Here is a 24,467-nt window from a genome sequence, read left to right as displayed (position 1 = left end):
AGGAAAAGAAACAGGGGAGCTAGAGTGCTCCTGCAAAAAGTACACAGACACCGATTGGCCCCAAATCGCAGTGGCGCCCCTTGCGGTATTTCTTTAATTGATTATAAGAGCTTTGATTACAATATAAGGCTGGTAATTTAGCCGTCCCAGTAGAACTCCTGAAGCCTGCAAAGAACCTGCATCTGGCTTCTTGTCCACACGGCATCCACAAACAAGTCCAGCCATTGTTCATATCAAAAGATCCTTCACATTGAGTCTGCATACAGAAGCTTTCTCCCATGATCAAGGCTGCCACATCCATCCATAGCCTCTCACACTATGAACAGCATCACACCCTGACCATCCAGTGCTTCTGCATCACAACACAGACTCCCAAACTGTCTCTCAAAAGAGTACTCGCATCACAGCACAGCATACCATACAGTCCTCGACACACCTGTACAAACCCTCTCTACCTTCCAAGGGTACTATCCATCTCTGTCATGGATTCCCTGACCCCTGTCTTGTCAGTAGCAAGGCTGTACCAAACATGTGTCCACTCCTGTACCTTCTGCCTGCATGTGACCTATCTCTTGGAGAAACCCAAAAACATGTTTCTTCGAGAAAACCTACGACCTGTTTCCACATGAAACCCTTAGGCCTGTTTCCCTTTGAAACATCTGGCAACATAGAGATGCCCATAACTGTAGTTCCCACTGTTCCTTTCTAGCAAGAGAAAACAATCTGCTCCATGAACACGCAGCCATGCGAGCTTGCTTCACTCCCATGCCAAGAAACATAACCACATGACCTGTACTTGCAGCCAAAAACCCAAGCACATGGCTGAATTTGCGACCAAACAAAAACAGCCCATAAACTGTCCCAAAACAGTCCTGAATCAAAGCATAGAAAGGCTGAAAGTTCCATCTGATGAACGCCATCGACATGATGTCTATGTTCATGAAAAACCAGCCCCTCCTTTCTGTAGAAACACGGCGTCCTCCAAAAAGCACACACATGGCCTAGCTTTCTATGCGCCGCCTGTATCCTGGTGATGCGCCGCCTGCAACAGTACTCAACCTGCAGCCACCTGTACGAAAAAGTGTGCAGTTGCCACCTGAATTCAGCTGTCGTACAGCCTCCGTACTGGACTGTACCTGCTGTCCGTACAGGCCTGTAGTTACTGTTCCAGCCGCCAGCCCAAGACCTGCACAGCAGGCGCCAGAATCTGCACAACCAAATCTGCAACATGGACAGTACCTGCAGACAGCCGCCTGGCCTGCCACGTGGACTGTACCTGCACAGCAGCCGTACACTGCCACGTGGACTGTACCTGCAGTCCAGCCCTTCCATGCGCAGCCAGCATCTTCTCTTTCCAAAGAGCTCATACGTGGGTATGCTGCAGTCGACTCTTAGCCAGATAGAGAGAAAGCCCACGTGTTGTTCATCCCCATGCTTCCTGGCAGCCCACCTCTTCCAAAAAGCACACCAGCCCCACAAGAGTTAGGCGCCTCCTGCTTTTTCTGCCCAAAAAGCACACGTGGATAGCATAAGGGCCACGTTTTTTTAATGAAGGGCTTAATAAATGATTTTAAAGGTTTTTAAACCTTCAAAGCTAAAATTCCTTTGTCCCCTTTCACACATGGGGTTATCCACACATGGGCTTCCATCTTCACTCCCACCTGATGCCATTTCACACTGTCCACCATGTCCCCGTGCACATCTGCATCTTGTCCAGAGAAAAACACAGGGTCGTGACATGGGACCTTTTCATCAGTCGTGGGCACTCTTTCTGCTGGCCGACTGCCCTCTATGGGATGTATATATAGGACCCCAGCCCCCATACCTTATTTGTATCATTTCTCGGGATCTTCTTGTGTATATAGAGCAGAGTTACACGCCTACATCTCTCTCTCTCTTGTGCTGTTTTTCTGCCTGCGTTTTTCCTCGTGTTCCCAGATTTGGTCATCATCTCCGCTGCGTATTCTGACAGATGGCACAGTGCATGGTATAATTTTATGACTTGGCTCATGGTTTTTGGTTTGAGGTATTTATGTGTGTCACTTACGTGCTGAACAGATGCCCTACCAAAGGCCTTGTAGACCATTATGCCTTACGAAGCTTGGAATGGCAGGAAGCCCTCTACGGCTCATTTGCATGATTTTGGTTGTCTTGCTTATGCTCTTGTGCCTGAGCAACAATGCAGTAAGCTAGATGATAAGGTGGTTAAATGCATATTTGTGGGGTACAATTCAGAAAGCAAGGGGTGTAGACTCTACGATTTGGCCACAAAATGGATTTTGGTGAGTAGAGATTTTGGTGGATTTTGTTTTTGTGGAAAACTGAGTTTAGCCCATGCTTTCATGAAAAACTAGCTAAGTGTATTCTCACAGGACACATTTGATTTACTCCTACGTTTGTACGATTTGGGTCAGCCATTTACGGAACAGTAAAGTGCTCAACATGGTGCTAAAATTTAGCCCCTAACAGCTGCGAATGAGCCCCCATTGGCTGAAAATCAGCCCATGTTACAGCCCACAGTTCAGCCCATTGATGAGGGTGTTGTGGAGGATGCATTGAATGAGGGACGGACAGCCATTCAAGAGTAAAAAAGGGTGCCAAGATGGCTGTTGGATACACGTGATAGTAAAATCACGGCTTCTTTGTCTAGCAGGACACTTGTAGGTTCTCATTATGTGTCTAGTTATCATGTGGATCATGCTCTCATTTTCAGCACATCAATGATGAGCATAGCTGAGACATGTTTGATTTAGGATATTCTTGAGTTACGAAACGCACCACGTTCGTTGAGTATTGACACCACGTGGGATATTATTGCTAGTATCATGGCATGGCATATTTGGAAGACTTGAGGTCTTCTAGGGTATTCAGGTTTATGACACCCAGTGTATTTTCTGTATATGGAGTGACATCCTTCACACTCTTTTGGCCCTGCACATAGGGATCTTTTAGAGCTGAGCAGACAAAACGTAGCAGATTTACGAGTGGAATCATGGTATTTTCTTCTCCTCCAATCCTACGGGACTTTTATGACAGCTAGTGCCCAAGATTGGTTGATATCTCCCTACCTTTTGGTTTGAGATCTCCCTTTGCGTGATTCTATTTTACTTAATATAAATCTCTTCTGAAAAATAAAAATAAAAAAACTTTTTTTTCTTTCAGAAAAGAGGCGTCTTTTCACTAAAATAGAATCTCATTTTTCAGATCTCCCTCTCTTTATTGGAAAATGAGATTTTGCGAAAGGAATGCATGGGACTTTTTATAACTTGAATATTGGCCAAGATTTGGTTGATGAAATCACTAAGGTAAAAGGGGGAAGATATCATCAGTCCTGCCTAGGACCAGGAGGTCCTAGGCAGGACTGATGAAATCACTAAGGTAAAAGGGGGGAGATATCATCAGTCCTGCCTAGGACCAGGAGGTCCTGGGTTCACAAGGTGCTTCCTCGGCGGCATCACTGGGTGAATAAAATGTGCCTACGGGCAGTGAAAAATGGTAACTACGGGAGGATCTTGGGTCTAAGGCTAGTTGGAAAAAAAACAAGAAGAAGAAGATATCATCAATCCTCTCCCTTGATTTCTGATTTGTCCATGTCCTCCTCATACCATTAGCTGACCATTGCCACTTGCTTTCAACCTCAAAAGCTTTTATAGCCCACCAGCGGCCCTTACTCAGATGGTCACTTGACATCAGTATCACTTCTCTCAAGAGCAAGATCCACTCTACAACCTTAACTTGTCTATCCTACTGGTTTCAAGCAACACTCTGTTTACACTCACAAAAAAAGCTTCTCTTCATAGCGGCACACTCCACAGAACAGCTCAATAGAACTTTCCCTATACAGTCAAGTCCATCAAAAAAAGCCTCTGGAGTCTGAAGGCACCATCGCATAGAATGGATGGTATGATGAGGAATATAAGACATGACATTTGATCTGGAATGAAGAATTCAACCAAAGCCAACCAAACAAAGGAGTATGTATACAGGGGAGGAGTGTGCAGCCAAAGGGAGATCTCCTTACCTTTTGGCTTGAGATCTTCCTTTGTATGATTTTAGTTCACTCACTAGAAGTCTCTTTTCTGGAAAAAATAGTTCACTATTAGTCACAGATTTTGCAGCCATTTTGTTTTCTAAATTAATTAGTAAAATTTTCATGCTTAGAGGTAAACATGTCTCTGAATGGCCTATACTGCGAGGTAACCTCAGTTTATGGATTGTAGCACTCTAATGCTCTTTATCTTGACAGTCCATGCAAAATGGAGATCCAACATGGATCGGGTACATTTATGGGGCGTCAATATTTGTTGGTGTGGTATGTGGCTGGTGGTTGATGCTATTAAGTTTTTTGCTTGCTAATTTTGGCTTTCAAATACATTCATGGCTGTCGAAGGGAAACAATAATTCTCATTTTCAACAGTTTCTCTTGTTTCTTTGGATAGACTGGTGGTGTGCTATGTGAAGCACAGTACTTTCAGAACGTCATGCGTGTTGGGTTTCGTATCCGGTCTACCATGGTTAGGTTTTCTCTCTGATACTCCAGTTCCTGTAAGACAGACATGTAGGAGAAGGAAGTTGACTGGGTATTTTTGAGCAATGTAGATTGCTGCTGTTTTCCGGAAGACCTTGCGACTGACCCATGAGGGAAAAAAATGCTTTGCATCCGGAAGGATCACTAATCTCATCACAACAGATGTGGAAGCTCTACAGGTATCCTACATGTACATGTTATCTTGTTGCTGCTTGTTGCTGTTGTGTGCATGATTGCCATCTATCCTCATTCCTGACATAATATTTAAAAGAGAATTCACAACTTGCAATCCTGTTAAGGCTAATAGGGAAGAGTAGAGTGTAGTCCTGCAGTTATAGGGCAACAAGGTAAAGCTGCGGGCTTTGCAGGGTACACAGAACAAGCAAGAGCTTGGGCAGCAACAGGTATATGTGCATTTATGGAGAGATGTGAGACAAACTTCCCACTTGCAGAGAGGTCGTTGGTTCATGTGCCTTGGGGTACACTAGGAGCTATGATCAATTCATGGTGCATCCTTTATGGTTGATTCATGGTTAGGCTGGGAATGCACTATGAGATGGGCTGCTGATGCTAGACTGAGTAGCTCTCTTGTTGGAGTGACACACTTTGTGGTTGCTCGCTTAATGATTATGCCTAATTGATTTATATGGGTGCCTTTCTAGTTAGATTGGACCAGAGGAGAATTATTGCAGGTTATATTGTTTTCCAGATTCATGCGAAGAAAACACAGGCACATCGCGTTCACACATACACACACAAGCATGCATGTGCTAGGCGCACACATGCCCACACACGCGCATGCGCACGCACGCCCCAGACACACTTCAAGTCCCTCCTTCAGTCACTCCCAAGAAGCATGCGTCCACCCAAAAGAAACTCGTTTAGCAGGATTATCAAGTTCAGTAGGTTGGACCCTTTTCATATATACACCTTATGAATTTAGATAGAGCCTGCATCGAAATTGCATCTTTGTGAATAGATTCATTTAGCAACCAGCCTTTGCGCAATGGAACATGTGACTAGATTTGCACTTTTTTAATGCATCGGAACTTAATTAGACCAAATAAATAAATAAAGACGGAGTACACAACATCCTGAACAGAAATTTCTTGGGCTTTCTTATTTGAGATGAGATGGGTGAGGGACAGGATGATGAAAGCCAGGGAACCATTGACCAAACACAGTGCCTCATTACATTTGTTTTCCAGCTCATACATGCAGCAGCTCATTTGTGTGTACTCCTCTCCTGCAGCAAATCTTGCAACAGCTACATAACCTCTGGTCTGCTCCAGTTCGCATCACTGTGGCCATTTTCCTGTTGTATTTCCAACTTGGATACTCATCTCTTGTGGGTGCATCGGTGTTGCTGCTCTTGTTCCCTGCACAGGTAAAATGTCAGTTAAGACTTATCAAACGTATGGAATCTACAGGAGTATTTGCTCGGTCTAATACAGGTGGTTATATATATATGTATTTGCAGACATTTATCATAAGCAGGATGCAAAAGCTTACAAGGGAAGGTTTGCAACGGACAGATAAGCGCATTGGATTGATGTATGAAATACTGGGCGCCATGGACATCGTCAAGTGAGGTCTCCTTCATTGTTCTGTAGATAACAATGTTTCGAGCTTTTTGATAGGAAAATGATTGGTGGATTAAAGCAAGAAGATTAAGAGTCCTTTCAATTTGCAGGTGTTATGCCTGGGAGAACAGTTTCCAGTCTAAGGTTTTGGATATCCGGGTAGATGAGCTTGGCTGGTTCCGGAAAGCACAGTTGTTAGCAGCAGTAAGTTAGCTTATAGTGGCATTTGGTCTTAGGTTGTGCTTTCCATGAGCAATTTTATTTCTACTCACATGATCACAAGCATACAGAATGGCCTACTTTTTTGCGGATTCTTCACTAGGATTGTACCTGAGCAAAATAACAGAGGTTTTGAATGTTTTAATGCAGCTAAACAGTTTTCTTCTGAATAGCATGCCCGTCTTCGTGACAGTCGTTGCCTTTGGGATCTATACTCTTGTTGAGGGGGATCTTACCCCTGCAAAGGCGTTCACTGCACTCTCTCTCTTTTCTGTGCTGAGATTTCCACTTTTCATGTTTCCAAACTTGATCACACAGGTAATGTGCTTATGCTAGCAAGTAACTGTGGGGTTAACCTCTGTGCATTGATCTGTTCATACAATTTAGTGATGTCTTTAAAGTTTACAATCACATGCTCTTTTGTGAGTAATGCAAGCTCCCGATGGTGTTCTGTTGCTTGTAATTTTGCAGGCTGTAAATGCCAATGTATCCCTGAAAAGGTTGCAAGATCTGCTGCTTGCTGAAGAGCGTGCGCTAGAACCCAATCCCCCTATTGTACCTGGGCTTCCTGCCATATCAATAAAAGATGGGACTTTTTCCTGGGACCAAAAGGTTTTTCTTTCTGTGCTCTCAGATGCCACCAACCTTTGTAGAGCTATTTTGATAGTTGGAGCTTGATAGAAAGTGCAATTCAAAGTAGGTGAGATCTTATTTCTCAGACTTGTGAAGTTGGTTGTAAAATATAGGCAGAGGTACCTACCTTATCAAACATCAATCTGGAGGTTCCTGTTGGAAGTTTGGTTGCTATTGTCGGTGGAACAGGCCAGGGGAAAACATCTCTTGTGTCTGCCATTATGGGGGAGCTGCCTCCTGTTACTGTCTCAGAATCAGTTTTAAGGGGAACTGTGGCCTATGTTCCTCAAGTCTCTTGGATTTTCAATGCAACAGTAAGTTTAAGGGCATCTGGAAGTGTTGGTTAAAAGTTCTTCGTGCACCATTGTAGCTGCGATAATTATAAAGCATGTGAAGACGTCAACTTTTATACAAGGGAGGCATCCTTAAGTGTAAATGGATGATTATTTCTCTCAAGTGTGTAACCTGTTTCCCTCATGCAGGTACGCGACAATATTTTATTTGGGTCTCCCTATGATCCACAGCGGTACAAGCGTGCGGTCAGTGTCAGTGCATTGGATGTAGACCTTGAGTTGTTACCGGTAAGTCTCACATCCTTTGACTCCTGGTATTGCTACCATAGGTCAAATCTTACTTTGTGGTAGACAATCAGCACTGATGTTGAACAGTGCTCACAAAGCTTGGGAGTTGCTAAGCTCTCTAATGAGCTCTTGCTTGGTGGGTTTCAGCAGAGATTAAGCTCTACCAAGCCATGAGATCGGCCAATGCTATGTTGATAGGCATGCATTGAGCTTCTCCTTAAGGTTGTGTGCTCTCTTCTTTTTTGAAGCCAATCTGCAACAGTTAAAAAAGAACTTGAAATGTTTATTGTTTCTAGGGCGGTGATCTAACGGAAATTGGTGAGCGCGGAGTCAACCTTAGTGGTGGGCAGAAGCAAAGAGTTTCCATTGCTCGGGCAGTGTATGCAAATGCAGATGTTTACATATTCGATGATCCTCTGAGTGCACTTGATGCACATGTGGCTCGTCAGGTTGGTTTCGTGGTGAACTTACTTCTACACATGCAAACCTTGATGTGCTGCTGCACTTTTGTAGACAGGTGTAAACATCTGCACATTTTCCATGCACACCCATGCACCACTCTGCTAGAGCTACCTACGTTAGCACAAGACCAGTTAAGTAGTCTGGATGTGTATGCTCACTTGTTTTGATTGCTTTGTAGTCTTGTTCTCGCAAAGGGATGTTTTGTATTCCAGGGAATCACTTGCCTTTGATGTTCTGTTGAACTCATTTATGACTCAATTTTGCAGGTTTTTGAAGTGTGTGTTCATAACGAACTTCAAGACAAAACAAGGGTTCTGGTTACTAATCAACTGCACTTCCTTTCTCAAGTGGATGAAATTGTTGTGATACATGAGGGGATGATCAAAGAGCAGGGTACTTATGAGGAACTTATGGCATCTGGACCACTTTTCAAGCAGCTCATGGAAAATGCTGGAAAGATGGAGGAAGGCTCAGAGGTGGTCAACACTAACAACAAGCCCAATGATGTGGTGGCATTGAATGGGAAAATGTCCAAGGATGAAGGTGCTTCTTACAAAGACCCTGTGAAAAAGAAAGAAGGCAAATCTATTCTAATCAAGCAAGAAGAACGTGAAACAGGAGTTGTAAGCTGGAATGTCCTTGCAAGGTGTGAAATCAACACAGACAGTCCTGTTAGAGTGAATATCGTATAATGGTGGTTCATTTGTTTCCAACCAAACTCCATATCAACTTGTAAGTTTTGGAATTACAGGTACAAAAATGCATTGGGTGGATCTTGGGTTGTGTCTGTCACGTTTTTTACATACATCATGGTGGAGGTGTTTCGGGTGTCTAGCAGCACATGGCTGTCCCTTTGGACAGACACTGCATCCACAGCATCTCATAGTGTCTTTTTCTACAATGGCATTTATGCTCTGTTATCTGTTGGTCAGGTAATCTTGATCATCTTCTGCATCATCAATAATTAACACTAATTACTTACTGTGTTGTGCGCGTGCATGCGTGTGTGGTTTTATGTGCAGTTAATTGTTTTGTATTTCTGTGTGACAGGTGCTTGTCACATTATCAAACTCCTTTTGGGTGATTTTGTCCAGCCTTGTAGCTGCCAAGCGCTTGCATAATGGCATGCTGGCTTCAATTCTCCGAGCACCCATGTCATTCTTTCATGGGAATCCAATTGGCAGAATAATCAATCGGTTTGCTAAGGACACGGGAGACATCGATCGTAACGTTGCTATCTTCACCAACATGTTCTTGACCTCTATATTCCAGCTCTTCTCAACCTTTGCATTGATTGGGATAGTTAACACATCCTCTTTGTGGGCTATTCTTCCACTGCTGATTGCATTCTATGCAGCTTATGTCTATTATCAGGTTATAATTCCTACTGGCCCTCGTGGTTCTGTTGCATGTGTTTTTGGGTTTAATTGGGGGTTTGCTTGCTCCTGCTGTTTGGTCAGTCTAGATTAGATTGGGCTCTATCCTTATTCTATGGGATGATACCCTAAGCTGGCCAATGGCTATGGGACATGAAGACATCCAGCTAACCTGGTCTCCGGGTGAAACCATTTGCTGTGAATCTCGGGAAATGATCTCTGATAGTACTGCATCTTGGTAGGAAATGGGCCTACCAGTGTGATCCATGTGTCGCGTGTGTATAGCCTTAGTAGGCCGTATCGGATCACCCAGTTCCTGTCCTCATGTGTAAGCCTAATGTATGGGGAATCTGGATCATACTGAAATGCAGGGAGCCAGGCCATCGGTAGTCCATGTGTGTGAAACCAAGTGAGTACTATGCCATACCAAGATGAATGTTCTCCTCTGGCTGCTATCTGCTGTGATGACTAGTGTGCAAGTCGGGGGAGTCGAAGTGGATCCATCTCCCTCTTCCTCACCCTCTGTGTATAAGTGTCTGTCTGGAACAGGGCCTCCATCAACATAAGAGCCACATCAAACTCTGCTTGGATGATCTGGTGGGGCACATATCGTTTGCGGCGTATCATCCTTGATAACATCATTATCTGTGGATGCTGTATGCACTCCAATCTGCTGGGGATAAATCTGGTGCCTAGGGAGCTGCATACATAAGTGCCGGGGTGACTAGGCAGTCAAAAAGCGAACCCTTCATTCTTGGCTCCTGATAATGTGCCTGGAAACACTGCCTCTCCAGTACGGCTAGAGGAGGAAATGATCTCTGTGGTACTGCATCTTTGTAGGCATGGGCCTATTGGTGTGATCCATGCATTATGTGTGTATAGCCCCAATAGATCATATCGGATCACCTAGTTCCTATCCTCATGTGTAAGCCTAATGTATGGGGAATCTGGATCATACTGAAATGGAGGGAGCGGGTCCATCTGGAGTCCACGTGCCTTAAACCAAGTGAGTACTGTGCCATATGAGGATGAATGCTCTCCTCTGGCTGGTATCTGTTGTAGAAATGAAATGAAATGAAATGTTATATTAACGTCTTCAAAAGGCCATAATGACCTATGAGACCAAAAAGTTACATCATGGTGGATCTGATACAATGTCTGGATAAAAAACCAGAAAATGAAAAAATAAAGATGATACTACTGGCACCTAGAAAATGAAACTGGAACTGGAAGGTAAACAGAAACCCTTATAGGGTGTGAATATAGTGAGGGGGGGGGGTACGCTATGGAGGTGAGTGGAGTACAGTAGAGAGAGAGAGAGAGCATCTAGTAAAGACCCAATGGGCCTATGAGACCAAAGTGATACAATTATGTCCATGGTGTATCTCATTATGGAACAGAAAATAAAATAGAACAAAATCAAAACTCTCTCACTGGAGTGATACAAAACTGTCCATGGAAATCTCACCATGGAATACAAGGAACATGAAACATGAGAGGTGCATCAGCCCCCAAAAGATGGTATACCACTCCCTGAAATATCAAGCATGGGGTGAATATGTATGGCCGAGAGGTCTCCCTCAGCTACGTCACGCAGAAAGGTAGCTCGATGGTGATGAAGCATGCCTTGGACCTGGAGCTGATGAGGGGATTGTGGCTGATGTCCAGGGAGTCCGGCACACAGGAATGAGAGGGAAACAAAAAAAGCAAAAAAAGATATTAAGCGTCTACTAAAGATCCAATGGGCCTATGATACCAAAGTGAGACAATAATGTCCATGGCATATCTCATCATGGAACGGAATTTAAAATATTTAAAAAACTATCTCATTGGAGAGATACAAAACTGTCCATGGAAATCTCATCATGGAATACTAGGAGCATAAAACATGAAACACGAGAGGAGCATCAACCCCCAATAGATGGTATACCACTCTCCAAAATATCAAGCATGGGGCTGAAGAGTATGGTCGAGAGGTCTTCACGTGGAAAGGTAGGTCGATGGCAATGGAGCATGCCCTAGATCTGGAGCTGATGAGGGGATGGAGGCCGACGTTCAAGGGGCCGGGGGCATCGGGCATGTTGGAATGCGGAGGCTCGGTCCAAGGTAGCTCTTGTCAGGCCAGGTGAGTCGGCAATAGCCCAATTTGGGTCCACGGGATCCACTATATTGGTATCCTCCTCCTCCTGGGTTCGGAAGAAACTAGTGATGGTTGGCTGGCGATGGAGGAGTTTGGGGCCAAAGCTCTCTCAAGGAAGTGTCCCTGTGTCTATGAAGCTTGAGCAGGAAGAGTCCTAGGCAACGCTCGTAAGGTCTCCACAGACCACGCCCAAGGATTATCTGACCTAGAATAGAAACCCTAACGAGCTGTCACATAGACCACCCGACATCATCATATGCATCGCATGACCGCGATGGATTGTGGCTAGCGACTCACTACCCAACTGTAGGTTAAGTGTCTCGAACCATCCCCGAGCTTGAGGTCTAATTGCCCCACGAGCCTGCTTGGTACCAATGGCCTGGAGGATTCACACATGGACTAAGGGCCCTAGCAAGAAGAGGTCTAGATTGGCTAAGAGCTTATAATTAATAGCTTAGGGCCAATAATGACTAAAAGCCTATACATAAAGCATGGAAGAAGATAAATAAAGCAAGGGCCAATAATAGGCAAGTTATTACTATACACGTGACCTTGGGATCACTTATTAGACACAAGAGGTCAAGTAGTCACGCCGTGGCTTGGGGCTACCAAGGAAGCGTACAGGATCTTGTGGCCATGGAGCTGCAAGGTGGGTGGTTCGGCCTACTCGTATGGGACGCTAGGTTGGGGCACGCCCTAGCTAAGCCTTAACCCTAATCTTGGGTTAATCCTAATCCTAATCTTGGGTTAGCACATGCCCCTAGCCGCAATATTAGGCATGTCGGGACGTAACATACTTCCCCCCAAGGTCGCGTATAGAGTAATAACCAGGCTATTATTTATAACATGCAGAAGCTTACAGAGAGGATTATGCTTCAGATAATGAATATTCAGCACTTGGGTCCCTGACGATTGCACAATGTCGTGGAAGTAAGAGTGCAAGAGAAAAGAAACAAAGAAAGAAAGAAAGAAAGTTATATTAACGTCCACGGGAGGCCGAATCCGACCTATGGGACAGATCAGGTACATCCATTTACATTCCACTCTGGGTATCGATGCCAAAGAGGCATAAAACTGGAAAAAAAAAATAACTCAAAATGAACTCTTAATACTCTTAAGAGTTTAAATTACAATGGGTTCTATTGCATCTAGTTCGAAATTGAGGTTCAAAATAAAAATAGCTATATTTCATCCATGGATGGATTTGCTCTTGAGGGGGGTGGGGTACGGAATTCTTTAATGATTGCTTGTCCTCCTCTATATATTGCCCATTTGCCATTCTTTCTTGCTTCTTTAACTTTATTCAGCTCTGCTGATTTGTTCTTGAGTTGTAGCGGGGTGAGTTCATCAGCTATCCATACCTTTGTCCCTTGGAGAGACCTTGTTTGCTTCATCACTGCTATTTTCTCATTATTGTCCATATAGGAGACTTTTGCCTGTGTACCCTTTACTATAATAGAGATAGGGTCTCCTAAGTCCACGAAGGGGACTACTTTGCTCAGTTGTGCTGTAAGTACATCTGTATCTAATATGTAGTCTTCTCGAAGCTCTTGAGCTATGTCTGCCCTATCCCAGCCTTGAGGAAGACCACCGACTCTGATTACCTTTTTGTTACTTTCCATTCGTTCCTTTTCTTTGACCGCTGATATGACTTCTTTAACAAAATCTTGTGAGTTAACTGAATTTACCTTTGAAACATGGTATGTCATTTCTGTTTGTAGTGTTGTAGGTATGGGTCCTTCTCGTGCTTCCTCTTGCTTCGTCTTCATGGCTTGCACTTGCACTTTCAGTTCGCTGATTTGTTCATCTTTCTTGATAGTCTCGTGTTTTAGTGCTGCTAATTCTCCCTGGAGTTTCTTCAGTTCTTGCATGAGGTAGGCTTCCCATGGTGTCGGCTTGCTCACGGGTGGAGGAATGGGCGGTAATCGTGAAGCGGTGACTGAGGCAAAAGACTTCTTACTTTCCATGTGTTGCTGCTGATAAAGGAGAGGGCTGTTGGTGGAAGGAGTCCCCTCTCAAGGGTACCCTCTCCCCTTTGGGGGAGACTCAAAAAATGCGACCTACAAGATGCTCAGCTACAGGTGCAAGAGAGAGTTATGTTGCTGCCATGGGGGCCTGAGCAAGGGTGGGTGGGGAAAGGCCTCGAAATTCAGAGGGTGGGTGAAGCGAAGAGAGAGAAGGCCGGTGGAAAGAGATAAGCGAAGAGAAAGGGGGGGGGCGAAATGCAGGGTGGGTGAAACGAAGAGAGAGAAGGCCGGTGGAAAGAGATAAGCGAAGAGAAAGGGGGAGGCGAAATGCAGAGGGAAAGGGCACGAAATGCAGAGGGTGGGTGAAGCAAAGAGAGAGAAGGCCGGTGGAAAGAGATAAGCGAAGAGAAAGGGGGGGGCGAAATGCAGGGTGGGTGAATCACAATAAAGATGTACACCCGATTGGGTCCCAAATATCCTCTGCAGGGCCTCCACCAAGGATGGTGTATTTGCTTTATTGAATGATGAGAAAAAGACTAACTTGTGGAGATCTTCCCTTGGTTGTAAACCTTCAGCCCCCACCAAGGATGGTGTATTTGCTTTATTGAATGATGAGAAAAAAACTGACTTGTGGAGATCTTCCCTTGGCTGTAAACCTTCAGCCTGAAGATGACCTAGTAGTTCACCTTTGCGTTATGCTTCCTTTGGCTGTCCTCACCCTTGGAACACTTCAGCACTTTGTGAATTATGAGATGAATAAAGCCTTGGCTAAGCCATGCTTATATACTAATCTAGATGTTGGTCGGTGGTTTCTAGAAGCTGTCAGCCTGTTTATTTTGCCTTCCACACGACCTGTTTATATGCCATATAATGGGGCGCCTTGCTATTTACTGGCCACCGCGTTGCTGGTTGCTACCTGGCAGCCCTTGTGCACTGGTTGCTTGCTGGACAGCCAGTCGGCCAGCCCTGCATGGGCTGGCCGACTGGCTGTCCAGCCTCCAAGCCTTCTAGGCCTGGCCGACAACTAGTCCATGCCCACTAGGGGCTTGCTGGCTGGCAAATTCCATCCGTGTGGATTGGATGTGGGACATGGTTCCTTTCCTGCTCAAGGTGTCGGCCACTGGGTTGGCCTCGCTTGGAAGATACCTGATTATTCCACCAAACTGCTAGTCACTCCAATTTGCGCTTGGCATCGTCTGAAGCCAACGCAAAGCCTGGTGATCTGTGCGAACCTCAAAGTTGCGCCTATAAAGAAAATGTTTCCAATGCATCATGGCTTGTATCTGTTAGAATGCACAGCGGAAATGAAGACAACTGATGTAGAGAGCAAGACATAGATGAAAGAGAGAGAGAAACTGTGTAACTTTGCTATATACAGCACATAAAATCCCGGAAATGTACAATCTGGAGTGTGGGGGCAAGGGGCCATTTTATATGGCCCTTGGCTGCTGGTCGGCCAGCCCATAAACAGCCGACAGCAGCCGTGGCTGCCCACGACCAGCAAAAGGCTCAATCGGCCAGCACTGAGGGATAGTCGGGCAGCACCTGAAGGCATCCGACAGCCCATACACACCTCCGGAAAAATAGGAAAAATATACGGAGAGTGAGGAAAAATGGGAAGACACTAAAACGGGCGGGCACACCCACAATAGAGGCCCTGACATAGTGTATAGGCAGGGGATGACTGCTAACAATATCATCCCGAGAAGTTCCCGGTCATAAACTGAGAAGTTCTTCTATGCAGGGATCAACTTATGGGACATGTAAGCTATTGGATGCCCATTCTGTTGCAAGACGGCTCCGATAGCGATGTTACTTGCATCGGCGATCACTTGAAATGGGTCATCCTAGGAGGCTAATGCTAAACAAGGAGCCTTAGATAATGCAATCTTGAGGTCCTTGAAAGCCTATAAACCCCAAGGAGTCATCTTAATCTTTTGCCTCCGAGTCTTGACGCCTTTAAGCAGATCAGTCAAAGCCGCCGAGATGTCGGAAAACTTGTCGATGTGGGTTAAATATGCTTGGCAAATACCCACCGACCTAATGTCATATGCTGTTTTCGGAATCTCCCAATTAAGGATTTCCACCACCTTTGTAGGATCTAATTGGATGCCTTACGACACTGATTATATATCCAAGGTAGTGAACCTTGTATAAATAAACTTCTGATTTCTTCTCATTGGCATAAAGCTCGTTGCTTTCTAGCAATGTCACCACTTTTTCAATGTCAATGTCATGTGCTCTTTCGTAGCTGAGAAAATCAATATGTCGTTCGAAAAAGATGAAGATACACTACTTTCCTATCAAGTCCCTAAAAACCCATACCATCATGCGGTTAAACGTAGTTGGGGCGTTTGTTAATCCAAAAGACATGACCATGAACTCATAGTTGGATCGCTCAGTTCTCAGAATGCAATTTTAGTGATTTCCTTGTCCACAATTCTTACCTAATGGTAGCCACTTTTGAGGTCAATTTTTGAAAACACCTTTGCTCCATTCAGCCTCTCTAAGATATAATCAATCCGAGGCATAGGGAACTTGCTCTTTATTGTCAGCTTGTTGAGCGCTCGATAATCTTTGCAAAGCTGAGAGGATCCATCCTTCTTTTTCATGAAAAGGATGGGGGTTGCGAATGGAGACACACTGGATCATATGAAACGGGACTATAGTAATTCTTGGAGTTGATAGTCCAACTTCATCTCCATGGCCTTGCTCAGGTGGTATGGAAACTTACTGGGGGGTTCGGAACTTGGGAGGAGCTCACTTTTATGGTTCTCCAGTCTAGGTGGGGGAACTTTGGGAGGCAAGTTGTCCCCAAGAAAGATCTTTTGGAACTGATCATGTAGAGCCTTGTACTTCTCCGAAGTACTTGCCACTGTCTGGGCGGTCTAAACGTAGATCACCACATTTTTGTCCTTTTGTATGACAAAAGAAACACCGCTCCCCCTTGTATTGTTCCTACTCTTTAGGATTGATCTTACCACTTGTCTTGTTGGCTAGAGTCTTCTAGTCTGGAGTAAGGTGAGGTCCGTTGTTTGAGTTCTTGGAGCCCGAGGCTCCTGGGGTAGACCATGACCGGGTCTAGTTCTGGCCCTTGCCAGAGGCAGTGGTTGCCTTGGCTACTCTAGGCTTGGAGGTCTCTGGTTTTCCATTGTTATGCTTCATCTCGGAGTGCCTGATCAAAAGTCTTTGGTTCGAACATACACACATTCCACTGGATTTGCGTGTCCAAACCGTAAAAGGCAAAGCTTGGATACCACTGTGTAACATGCGGAAGCTTACAGATAGGATTATACTTCAGATAATGAATATTCAGCACTTGGGTTCCTGACGATTGCACAATGTAGCAAAAGTAAGAGTGTAAGAGAGAGGGGGAGAGAGGCGAATCGCAATAAAGATGTACACCCAATGGGTTCCCAAATATCCTCTACAGGGCCCTCACCAAGGATAGTGTATTTACTTTATTGAATGATGAGAAAAAGACTGACTTCTAGAGATCTTCCCTTGGCTGTAAACCTTCTGCCTGAAGATGACCTGGTCCTTGACCTTCAAGTTCACCTTTGCGTTATGCTCCCTTTGGCTGTCCTGGCCCTAGAACACTTCAGCACTTCGTGAATTATGAGATGAATAGAGCCTTGGCTAAGCCATGTTTATATAGTAATCTAGATGCTGGTCGATGGTTTCTAGAAGTTGTCGGCCTGTTTGCGCACAACCTGTTTATATGCCATTTAATTGGGTGCCTTGCTATCTACTGGCCACCGCCTTGCTGCCTGCTGCCTGGAAGCCCTTGTGCACTAGCTGCGTGCTGGACTAGCCCTCCATGGGCTGGGCGACTGGCTGTCCAAGCCTTCTAGGCCTGGACAGCCAGTCCATGTCCACTGGGGGCTGGCCGTCTGGCCTCTTGCCTCCTAGAGGCTGGCCATTAAGGCCTATGCCCTATAAGGGCTGGCCACACATGCTTATGGGCTTTATGGGCCAAAGCCATGGCCCATGGGCTGCCCTCGCTAGCACAAGTGTTAGGTACAACCCAACACTATGCAAATCCTACATGCAACTACATGTTCTTCTTAGTCGCCCGGCATCTGGCTAAAGCCCAACACTCGGAACACCTTTTATCATTCCAGAGGTTGACTCATAGTAAGGACTGGCACTGTTCCATGTGCGGGACTTGCACACTTGACCAAGACCATGTACGGGACTTGTACACTTGACCTCGGATGCTTAAAGTGGAACCTTGGCTGACTCGTCCCGGACTGGGGCTCACAAGGGACCAATTTCCACTCCAGGTCCTGCACCTGCTTGTATAGATATGTCCACATGGCATCCAAGTGCGGGATGCACGTGACATTATTGGCTCTTGCTTTATTTATAAGCTTTTAGCCATTATTAGCCCTAGGCTATTAATTATAAGCTCTTAGCCAATCTAGACCTCTTCTTGTTAGCATCCTTAGTCCACGTCTGAACCCTCTAGGTCTCCACTTCCAAACTAAGCCTTAATTGTAATCCTAGGTTAACCTAATCCTAATCTTGGGTTAGCACACGCTAATCCTAGGCATGTCGGGACGTAACATAGTTCTCCCTAAGGTCACTTATATAGCAATAACCCGGCTATTATTGGTGCTTGCTTTATTTATTAGATTTCATGCTTTATTTATAAGCTTTTAGCCATTATTAGCCCTAGGCATATTAATTATATGCTCTTAGCAAATCTCGATCTCTTCTTGCTAGCGCCCTTAGCCCAGGTGTCAACCCTCTAGGTCCCCACATCCCAGTTAACCCTTAACCGTAATATTGGGTTAGCACACGCATGTTGGAACGTAACAACGCTGGTCTGAGAAGTCAATGATCTTGGTAAGTGTGCCAAATCCCTCATGGAACAAACAGTGAAACCTCTCGTGGATCTCATAGGATATTGGGGAGCGGCATATGTAATGCTCCTTTGTCTCAACCTCTGCGTGGCATAATCGGCAGATCCTTCCCTCCCTGGGTCGCAGTAGAGCTCCCCAAATCTAAAGGTGCACTTAGCTCTCCTTGTCTCCACTTTGAGGCGGTGGGATGAAACCCATATTTGGCCAATTGCAATCCACATATGGCATGGAACATATGAACACTTAGGTAGCCCGACTGCTAGATACATCCATCCTTAGTGAACCTGAGAAAGTGATCTCTGTAGAAGTGCATCTTTGGTGGGAGCTCCGAAGGTGTGATCCATGTGCAGTGGGTGTAGAGGCTGAGAAGATCTTATTGGATAATTGGGTTGGTGTCCTCATGGGAGAGCTAGAGAAAAGGGGAGTCCCAACTGTACTGAAGGGGTTGGAGGCGGTCCATGCAGAGCCTGTATCTTGAGAACTAAGTGGAAACTCGGACCTACCATACTACAGGTGGCCCATGAGTGCTTGTTGTCTCAAGGACTTCAGGGCAAGCCTCCGGTACTTGTGGCGATCCATGCGACTGATGCGATGGAGGCATGTGATTGTTTGGAAGAGTGTGTCCACTACTATCGGGGCTGCAGCAAACTCTACCAGGATAATCTGGTGTGGGACTGATGGTTTGTTGCAGATCATATGGGAGACAACATGATGTGGGGCCTCTCAACTCGTTGCCAATCCTCATTGGATAAATCTGGTCTCACGCGGATAAATCTGGTCTCAGAAGGCTGCTTCATACATTATGCCAGTGTGACGAGGGTGTCAAAAAGCCAACCCTTCACCCTGGGCTCCTGGAAATGTGCATGGAAACACTGGCGCTCAAGTAAGCTCAAGGCTGCATATCCCATTGTCACTCTGGCATGTGTTGCATGCACCATGGTGAAGCATGGGCCTTTGAAAGTGACACCAAGGTAGACATAGGATAAGACAATATCCTAAGGATCCCCTCTGTATGTGAAGCACAATCTGGATGTGAAGGGGCGGGAGGTATTGAAGACCGTTACCTTGGTTTACTAAGGTTATAACAGTGAGGTCCCATTGAGATTGCAAAAATCCTGTAAGCCATCCAAATGTGTATGAAGCCCCTCGGCTGAATCTAAAGGAGGATGATGTCATGTGCATAAAGTAGTAGGGGGGTTAATATGCCTGCTAGTGTGGGACCAGCCCCGCCTAAACTTTCAATGAAGCTTGAGATCTCATTAATGTAGAGGCCAAAAAGAGTGGGTGATAGAGGGTAGTGTCGTTTCGCCCCAATAGTCTCCTACGATGTACCTCTTGGGGCTCTCACTTGTCCGGGGAACTCATAGAGGGCGATGATGCTCCAAACCATGTTAGATGGGACTCTTATCTTTTGTAGAGGCTGTAGGAGGTGGGCTCGGGGTACTGTAGTAGTTGTAAGTCCTTTGATGTCGTGCTCTACCCTCAATGACGGAACGATGAAGAGGTGATCAAGGGTAGAGTAGCTCCTCCGAGGGCTTGCCTATCTTGAGGCTCTGCATCCCTGTCTCTTTACGAATGAATTGAGCTCTGCCTCTAGCACTGATCCATACAGTTTGGCCAATGTGTGGCCAATCATAATTGTCTTGTAATTATTAGGATCAAGTGGATCTCCGGCTTTGAGGATGGGGATGATGGTGTTAGCTGACCAAGAGGGTGGAAATCCTTCACAAAGGGCTCTACTGAGCATGTAGGCTAGTAGGGGTGCTAGGGTATCTTTGGCATGTAAGATGTCCTGGTGGGCAGTGAGTCCCTTGTGATCCTGGGCCCACCCATTACGTAGTATACAGATGGCCTTGAGGACCATGCCCTTTGTGAAGGTGGAGGTGGTGAGGCGGGGATCCAGTGGTGGGGGTAGAGGTGGCTGATGGGGGACATGATAGAGGGATCGTGCATAGGAGTGCCATGTGTCCAGGCATGTGATAGGTGCAGGGGGCGATGTTCTCAGAATTTCCTCCAAGCCGTATAACTCATCCTCTTTCCGAACATAGAACTCCACCACTTCTTTCATTTGCACATGGCAATCTACCAGGCCAAGCCACCTTGCAGTTCCATGGTCAAGCGCAACAGATTTCTCAACGCCTCACCCCATCTCACATTACACCGAGGTCCATTTTGATCACGAGCTTGACCCTGTTTACACCGACCACATCCATCACCACCAAAAGGATGTGGATCCTTCTGTCCCCCTACCTGCCTTCACATCACAGCTCACCACCATTCTCCACACATCTGCCGGTGGGTGGTGTGCAAGGGCTCTGTTGCTATCTTTTTGCTGCTGCATAAGGTTCTTGGTGGGCTTGCGCTTGTTGACAGGTACTAGAGCAGTTGCATCTCTTGTGAGCACAGGGCGGGATGAGCTGGACAGTGGGCCACTTGACTTTTGTTGCAGGGTGTTGCGCGTCCAGCCGTGCTGCCAGCTACTGAACTGTGACCTGCTTCTGAATGGGGCTGCTGTAGTGGACATTTTGCTGCTAAACCGGGTTGCTACCGGGCTGTTGTGGTGGACTGTTGGCCGCGCTTTGCTGCTTAAACTGGGCTCCTGTTGGCAGTGGGCTCCAAACAGGACTAAACTGCTAGGGTCAAGAGAGAGAGAGAGAGAGAGAGAGAGAGAGAGAGAGAGGTTCCATAAACTAGATAAGCCCTTTAAACTAGTTTTTTTAAAAAATAATTGTGAACTTCATGACATTTTTCGTTTTGCTTGTTTGCCAGTCTACTGCACGAGAGGTGAAACGATTGGATTCAATAACGCGCTCTCCAGTGTACGCACAGTTGGGGGAAGCGCTTAATGGGTTGGCCACTATTCGTGCGTACAAAGCTCAGGAAAGGATGTCAGAAATCAATGCAAAGGCTGTTAATAACAATACACGTTTCACCCTCATCAATATGGCTTCAAACAGGTGGCTTGCAATACGCCTTGAATTCTTGGGAGGCCTGATGATATGGATGACTGCCACCTTTGCTGTACTGGGTAACCAGCGTGCGAGTAACGAATCTTCTTTTGCTTCACAGATGGGATTGCTTCTTAGCTATGCTTTGAACATAACAAGCCTTCTGACCTTCACCTTGCGTCTTGCAAGTATTGCTGAGAACAGCTTCAATGCAGTTGAAAGGGTCGGGACATACATTGAATTGCCCCCGGAAGGTGCGCTTGTAATTGAGGACAACAGGCCACCTCCTGGCTGGCCTTCTGAGGGTATTATTGAGTACAGGGATGTTGTCATGCGGTATCGCCGTGATCTACCTGCTGTTCTGATTGGCCTTTCTGTTAATGTTCGGTCTAGTGAAAAGATTGGTGTGGTTGGCCGCACTGGAGCAGGCAAGTCAAGCATGATCAATTCGCTCTTCCGCCTTGTTGAGATTGAGAGTGGCAAGATTCTTATCGATTCACATGACATCCACAAATTTGGATTGAATGATCTGAGGAAATCATTGGGAATAATACCACAAACACCGGTTCTGTTCTCAGGTGTGCTAAGGCTTTTGCTTACATTTTTTTTTCGAACGCACGTGTAAAATCCCAATTCCAAGAACTTGGGCTTAACCCATGATCAACTCACAGCATGCGCGGGATGCACATGCATATAATAGTGGAATGGGTAAGGCTCAGTCCCTAATTCACCCCCCCAAACCTAGAGCCACGGATGCAATTGGAAAGCACTCATGGGCATACCCCGGAGCTACATAGAGATAAAACAATGCATCTACGATCCACCTGTGAGAAGGTAGCTCTGGTGTCCATACCACACCCCCTTGGAATGGCTTCGCCCACACGGGCTAACCTCGGTAGACTGGTGCCGATTCATAATCCTCAATCTCACACATGCATGTGCATGCACGCGTGCATGCGTGCGCACACACATTAGCTCGCTTGTGAGACCATTTGGAAGTACTCCTAATACTTTAAACCTTTTGGATAATGTTGCAGGCAGCATACGTTTCAATTTGGATCCTTTCAATGAACACAATGATGCCTCAATTTGGGAAGCACTGGAGAGGGCTCATTTGAAAGACGTCATCAGAAGAAATTCTCTGGGTCTAGATGCAGAGGTTCTGTTCTTTTTCCTGTCGTTTGCTTATTGACTTCTATAGTTATTAGATGCAGAAGAGTTTCAATATAGACAAATTGAAATGTTGTTGATTTGTACCTCTTGCCTGGTCAATGCAGGTGGCAGAAAGCGGTGAGAATTTCAGTGTGGGTCAAAGGCAGCTCCTTAGTCTTGCTCGTGCATTGCTACGAAGATCCAAAATACTTGTACTAGATGAAGCCACGGCAGCTGTGGATGTTGCAACGGATGCCCTGATTCAAAGAACAATTCGTGAAGAGTTCAAGTCCTGTACAATGCTGATCATTGCTCACAGAATCAACACCATAATTGATTGTGACCGTATACTTGTTTTGGATTCTGGACGGGTATGCTTATAGTTCATCCTTGGCTTCAATGTGGTTTCTTATTTTTTATATGGTAATTCATTCCCCCAAAAGTGCGATCAGTAATGGTTCATTGCATCGCTTATGTATTTTGGCGGTACAGGCATTGGAAATGGATACACCAGAACAGCTTTTGTTGAATGAAGGCAGTGCATTCTCCAAAATGGTTCAGAGCACAGGATCCGCGAATGCACAGTATTTGAAGGTAGGAGCCTTCACTAGTCCATACAGATCTTTTTTGTATGTTTCAGGATTGACTTTGATTATTTCTATGTTGATGCATGTTGTGTATGTGCAGAATATTGTTATGGGTGAGGCTGATCTCAAGGCAGACATCAACAGAGCAGCTGAAGAAAAGGAGCGGAAGTGGGGTGTATGTGCGAAATGGGCGACTGCTGCTCAATGGGCCTTGGCTATGAGCATGGCATCCTCTCTTCAAACCTTGGGAGAAATTGCTGAAATAGATGGTGACAACACCATATTGGAGGAGGCAAGGAGTGCAGTTCGAACATTGCAGGATGTACTGCAAGGCCGACATGATGATGCGATCGCTGAGGAGTTGTCAAGGCGGCAAGTCCCCAGAGAGAGATGGTGGTCGGCATTGACCCGTGTTATTGAAGGTTTGTGCTTTCTGTTTTGCCAGCCTTTTGGTCTCTAGGAGGAGCATGCTGCAGGCCGCATTGTTACAACCATCCCATATATCTACCCCTTCCTTTGATATTCAAAGCTGATGTGTTGTTTCCTCTAATGCATGCATCATTCTGGACCCTTTTACTGGCAGGTTTGGCATTCATGGTTCGCCAAGTGAGAAACCGCCTGGACCACGAGCCACTCGAACTCAATGACGGGATTCTGGAGTGGGAGTAAGTACGAAAATTCAATCAAATTCATGTTGTAACAGAGGTGATATTATGTCAGATTATGCCAACTGAGGGTTGGCATTATTATTATTATTATTATGATTATTATGTTTTAATAGTGTACATTTCTCGTATGCAAACGTGTCCACAAAGGACAAGGAATTTTCTTAATCTTCAAGGCAGAAAAGAGGAGGGGATATCCATCCCTCGAATCACAAATCGAAAGGGTTTGTGAAGTTAAAAATAAAGAAATCCTTCCTAGGTTTGTTGAATGGATGAAGAAAATCAAAAGTAGAATTTTGTTCGCACATCTCCGGAGTTTAGCTTGCCTATATATGGAAGTGTAGTTCAGTCATTAGTGTGAGTGTGAATGCGGTGTGTACAACTAAGAAGGATGGCATCTAACGGTGTGTGAGCTTGAGTTAGACTAAAGTACTTCAGTTTGAAGTGATCGCATGCGCATAACATTTTTGGAAAACTTTGCATCAATGGCAAAAAGAATCAAGGCCAAAGTTGAAATTCAAGCTCAATGTTCACAAGCAACATAGTCGATTCTGCAAGCTAGCGATTTCACAAGATCCGAGGCACTTTCAAGAAGCTCCCCAAGAATTTCTACACCAAGCTGCATGTTCATTTTTGTGGGGCAAAAACTCTCATGTGTTGGTAGAACTAACAAAGAGTAGTTATAATGTTGAATAGTTTGAACATTTCCAACCTTGTTGTAACCATTGATATGAAAACATGTGCCCACAATGTCTATA

At 45.4% G+C, this 24,467-nt stretch overlaps 1 protein-coding gene across 4 annotated transcripts in view; it reads left to right on the top strand.

Annotated features, from left to right (window-relative positions):
* The window catches only part of LOC147620808 (ABC transporter C family member 2-like), a 72,603-nt gene extending 48,587 nt beyond the window's left edge, over positions 1-24,016 (top strand). For 2 of the 4 annotated variants that reach the window (XM_086825077.1, XM_086825075.1), the window contains 19 exons: positions 4,247-4,312; positions 4,440-4,514; positions 4,600-4,707; positions 5,781-6,115; positions 6,222-6,315; positions 6,481-6,648; positions 6,802-6,942; positions 7,077-7,277; positions 7,446-7,544; positions 7,841-7,993; positions 8,273-8,652; positions 8,758-8,938; positions 9,057-9,380; positions 21,127-21,883; positions 22,343-22,464; positions 22,583-22,828; positions 22,950-23,051; positions 23,145-23,466; positions 23,628-24,016. In XM_086825077.1, coding sequence (XP_086681203.1) covers positions 4,247-4,312; positions 4,440-4,514; positions 4,600-4,707; positions 5,781-6,115; positions 6,222-6,315; positions 6,481-6,648; positions 6,802-6,942; positions 7,077-7,277; positions 7,446-7,544; positions 7,841-7,993; positions 8,273-8,652; positions 8,758-8,938; positions 9,057-9,380; positions 21,127-21,883; positions 22,343-22,464; positions 22,583-22,828; positions 22,950-23,051; positions 23,145-23,466; positions 23,628-23,713 — 3,960 coding nt within the window. In that variant the 3' untranslated portion in view covers positions 23,714-24,016. The remainder of the gene's footprint in view (positions 1-4,246; positions 4,313-4,439; positions 4,515-4,599; positions 4,708-5,780; positions 6,116-6,221; positions 6,316-6,480; positions 6,649-6,801; positions 6,943-7,076; positions 7,278-7,445; positions 7,545-7,840; positions 7,994-8,272; positions 8,653-8,757; positions 8,939-9,056; positions 9,381-21,126; positions 21,884-22,342; positions 22,465-22,582; positions 22,829-22,949; positions 23,052-23,144; positions 23,467-23,627) is intronic. The other 2 variants (XM_086825076.1, XM_086825078.1) reach the window with 2 other exon arrangements.
* Positions 24,017-24,467: the final 451 nt, after the last annotated feature.

The sequence above is a fragment of the Cibotium barometz genome, chromosome 31 (assembly GCF_041138505.1).
Source record: "Cibotium barometz isolate CiBa-2024 chromosome 31, ASM4113850v1, whole genome shotgun sequence".
NCBI classification, from domain to species: Eukaryota; Viridiplantae; Streptophyta; class Polypodiopsida; order Cyatheales; family Cibotiaceae; genus Cibotium; species Cibotium barometz.
Note: the sequence above shows the minus strand (reverse complement) of the source record. Positions and strands in the feature narration are given on the sequence as shown.